The sequence below is a fragment of the Terrapene carolina genome, unplaced genomic scaffold (genome assembly GCF_002925995.2).
Source record: "Terrapene carolina triunguis isolate 2854851 unplaced genomic scaffold, T_m_triunguis-2.0 Scaffold51, whole genome shotgun sequence".
In the NCBI taxonomy this organism is placed as follows: Eukaryota; Metazoa; Chordata; order Testudines; family Emydidae; genus Terrapene; species Terrapene triunguis.
The window spans coordinates 1,044,666-1,048,962 of NW_020664402.1; the positions used below are offsets into that span (position 1 = coordinate 1,044,666).

General features: G+C 66.7%; 1 protein-coding gene across 1 annotated transcript in view; it reads right to left on the bottom strand.

Annotated features, from left to right (window-relative positions):
- LOC113407679 (probable ATP-dependent RNA helicase DDX56) overlaps positions 1-3,633 on the bottom strand; it is a 7,296-nt gene extending 3,663 nt beyond the window's left edge. Inside the window, exons 1-4 of the mRNA XM_026657043.1 lie at positions 3,580-3,633; positions 2,484-2,645; positions 1,816-1,976; positions 327-497 (exon numbers count right to left, since the gene is read on the bottom strand). Of these exons, the coding sequence (XP_026512828.1) occupies positions 327-497; positions 1,816-1,976; positions 2,484-2,645; positions 3,580-3,633 (548 nt within the window). The remainder of the gene's footprint in view (positions 1-326; positions 498-1,815; positions 1,977-2,483; positions 2,646-3,579) is intronic.
- Between the last annotated feature and the right edge of the window lie 664 nt (positions 3,634-4,297).

Sequence of the window (4,297 nt, forward strand, 5' to 3'; positions counted from 1 at the left end):
AGGAGAGGCTGGCCACCCTGCTGCCGAGGGCTCTGTCCACAGCCCACATAAGAGGGGTATGATCCTCCCCACAACAGCAGTCGCTGTCTCCCGGCCTTGAGCCTCAGCCAGGACAGGGGAGCCCTGGCTGGGCCTTATAGGCAGTATGGACCCTCGGGCGACAGGCAGCAAAGCAAATCTTCCCTCCCCAATCAACCCCACTCACTGGGCCCCCCCCCAGATCACTCCCTCTCCCGAATGGACCCCCCACCCTACCAGATCATACCTGCTCCCCAGGGCCCCCTTGCTCAGGCTGGGGGCAGGGCTGGCCAGCCCCAGCAGCTCACCATAGCAGGTTCTTCAGATCCTCCTCAAAGCCAAAGGAGAAGAGTAGGTCGGCCTCATCCAGGACCAGCACCTCCAGGGAGTGGCGCAAGCTCAGGCTGTGGCCCTGCAGGTGAGCCAGGACCCGTGAGGGCGTCCCCACCACCACATCCGGCTTCTCCATCAGGATGGGCCTGCCAGGGGCACAGAGCGGCGTGAGGGGCTGGGCCACACGGGGCCGGGGTCACCACCAGGCCAGATACACAGCGATCGCCAGCGCCTCCTATGCGGCGTGGGGGACCAGAACTACCCATGGTCGCACAGCAAGTCAGGGACAGCCAGGAAAAGAACCCAGGAGTCCTGCTCCTTGTCCCCTACCCCAAACACTAGATCTTGCTGCCTGCCTGCAGGGTTCTAATACAGCAGCATTCCCCAGAGTGCAGCCAAGAGCCAGCCACGGCACACACCCTCCCCCAGGCCGGGCCCCCCGCGCGCACACGCCCTCCCCCGGGCCGGGCCCCCCGCACGCACACGCCCTCCGCTGGGCACACATGTCCTCCCCTGGGCCGGGCCCTCGCTCTTACGGTTGCAAAGAAAATCTTGTAGCCCAGGATTCCAGTGCAACTGGGACAGCAGCTGCCTGGGTTTGCAGGGAGCCAGACAGGTCCCGCTCCTTTCCCCAAGGACGACACAGCTCTCGGGGCCTGGCTGCTCCCCACAGCTGGTCAGAAGCAGGAGGGGCCAGAGCAGAAGCGGCCCCAGGCACTGGCAGCCTCTACCAGTGGGGGAAGGGGGGGACATGGGGTAACTGCCCCAGGGGCTCAGCTCGCAGGAGCTGCTGGCCAGTGATCCTCACTGAGCAGAGAGGCTGTGCCCCCAGTCCTGCCCCGAGTGGAGCTAGTCCATAGCTTGGGCTGGCCCAGCCAGGTCCATGCTGGTCCCGGTAGCCAGCCGGGCTTGGATCACAGCCGGGCTTAGCTAGTCACCGCACTGCAGAGCCCCTACCCCCAACCAGGGAGGTGTCCCCGAAATTCCTTCATGGGGAGTTCGTGAGCCTGCAGAGCTCCCAGGGCTCCTGCCTGGGGGGGAAGGGAAGGGCAGCGCCCCCATCAGGGCAGGAAAGGCCGATCCGCGTGGAGAGCTTCAGCCGGAGAGCAGCTGACCCCAGCGGGGGCCCTGCCTGACGCATTGCCACTGGCTCACCGGAGGCTCTCTGGTCTCTCCAGGGCAGCAGAGCCCTTGGGGTTGGGAGGGGCCAATAGCTCCCCGTCATGTATCCCCAGACATGCTCCAAGCCAGCCGGCTCTTTGGCTCCATGGTGGACCGGGGTGCATCGGGTCCTGCGAGCGGCTGGCACTCGGGTCACAGGCTGCTCCCAGGGAGCGGGCAGCTTTGACCACTGACAATGAGTGGGCACCAGGCCCCCTAAGTTCCTATCTTCCCCCTCCCCAGCCCCCAGCCCACTCCCCCTCCTGTCTGCCCTAGCCTGCCCCTTCTCCCTGGGGCTCTCACCTCTGTGCAGACATGTCCACCTGCCCGGAGACATCGGCAACACGGACATCGCGGGAGCAGTACGCCGTCAGCTGCCGGATCATCTGCAGCACCTGCTGGCCCAGCTCCTTGGTGGGCACCAGGACCAGCCCACGCACCGCCTGCTCCATCACCAAGGGGGACTGGAGGATAAGAGTCAGGGTCAGACACCAGCTGGGCACCCACGGCCTGCCATGCACTCAGTGGGATGTCCCGGGGTATCTCGCTGGAGAGGATACAATGCCTGTGCCCCAGGGATAGACACTGCCCCAAGCCAGGCACTGCACCCATTCCAGGGCAGCCCCCCCCCAGGTGCTACCATCTCCTGTTACACAGCAACGGCCTTGGGGCTCGAGAGGGCACCAAGCTGCTGGAGAGCCAGGTTCTGATCTGATGCACCAGGGCGCCCAGGCTGCCCGCAGCAGAGACCGTCCCCGTCCCTCCACCCAGGGCACCTTGGCATGAGCAGCAAAAGGGGCCCATGCGGGCTGAGGGGCACAAGGACCCAAGCTGCTCTCCCAGGGACTCAGGGTTCCCGCTGCCCAAGCCAGTGGGGCTCCTAACAGGATCAGGCCTGGACCCAGTGCAGTGAGGGGCTCCCCCAAGAAGCCTGCCAGAGCCGTTAGTTGTGCCCCCGGGGACAGACATACCATCTTCACTTGGAGCAAGTGCTGGAGGAGGGGGATGGCATAGGCGGCCGTCTTCCCAGAGCCAGTCCTAGCCCGGGCCAGCAGGTCCTTGCCCTCCAGGGCCAGCGGAATGGCCTTCTCCTGGATCAGTGTGGGCTTGGCCCAGCCCAGCTCAGCGATGGCCTGCGGGGATGAATGGAGGGAGCCTGGTAGGAACCCCAGAGAGCAGCCAAAGCGTCTGGGGCACAAGGGGGGGGGGCAGCGCTGCAGGGCCCTTCCAGCCCCTCCGTCGGCTGAGACTAGAGCGCTCAGTGCCCTGGGCTCTTCCCACTGGGGGGGTGGGAGGGCACGCAAGTAGCCAGGCTCTATGCCCAAGTCTTAAGGCCCCCACCACAGCCAGCAACTGGCAGCCCAGATCGCATGGAGCTTTGCCAAGGGGATGAATTTCACCCCAGCCCCATCACCCCATGCCACAGAGCAGGGGACACACCCACAGCTCCACACACCTGGGTGGCAGGGCCAGGAACAGAACCCCAGCACCCTGACAGCCAGGCCAGCGCTCTAGCCACTAGGCCATGCTCCCCACAGCACAGCTGGGGGGGATACCAAGAAGAGCAGGGGGAAGGGTCACATCATCACCCCCCCCACACACCCACACACCCAGGGCAGCAGCTGGGCATTGCCAGGGGACCCAGGCACCGAGGGGGATGCGATTGGTGGGACGCGCCTGATCCCTCGTTGAGACACCCCCCACGGACACAGGGAGGGCGGGGGTCTCCTGTGGCCTCTGCAGGGAGAAGGGCCTCCCGGCTTCGTGCCTCCCACCCTGCCCTGGGGGCGGCACTGGCTGGACCCCATGGTCCTCTCCTGGCTCTGGGAGGGGCTAGGGATTGGGGGGGGGCAGGACTCCTGGGTTCCCTCCCCAGCCCAGGGGTGTCGGGGGGGCGGGTCCGGGGGGAATCTAGTGATTAGAGCGGGGGGGGGGGGGGCCAGGACTCCTGGGTTCCCTCCCCAGCCCAGGGAGGGGCGGGATGGGAGGGTCCGGGGCGAATCTAATGGTTAGAGCTGGGTGCCAGGGCTCCTGAGTTCCCGCCCAGCCCGGCCCGGGGGCCGGTACCTGCAGCAGCCGCCCGTCCAGCCCCATGTGCGCGAAGCTCGGCTCCAGCTCCATCTCCAGCCTACGCTGCCCGCCTGTCCGCCCCCGACTCAGGGCGCATGCGCCACTTGCAGCGCGGAAGCACCATAAAGGCGCAACCACGCGACTAGAGCGTCCCCCGTCTTCCGTCTGCTGCCCCCTGGGCAGGAGGTGAGTCCTGCACTCCGGGGGGAGGAGCCCCACCCCCACAGCCCGCCAGCCCCTGCCTGGGGCGGGAGGGGACAGGAGCAGAGCGCTAGCGAGGGCCCATTGGCCAGGGAGGGGGAGCCCCCTGCTCTGACCCCTGGCCCCTACTCCCCTCCCAGAGCCAAGGACAGAACCCAGGAGTCCTGGCTCCCAGCCTCCCCCTGCTCCAACCACTAGACCCCCCCCTCCCCGAGCTGGGATAGTGGGGCTTGGCCCTTCTTGGCCTCAGTCCCCAGAGCAGGGCTCAGGAGACAAAAGGGCCATTAATGACCCTTTGGCTCAGGCTTTGAGATCCAGGGATGCCGGGTTCCACCCAGCCACCTAGCTAGCCGGGGTGGCATCAAAGGCATTGCTACAAGCCAGGGGCCGCGCAGAGAGAAACCACAGGATGGTGGCTGGTTCCGACGCCTGGCTCCACCCCAGCCACTCCCCGGGGCCGGTTCTGACCCAGCTGTCCCACCATCCCCGGGCCAGTTCCGATGCCCAGCTGCAG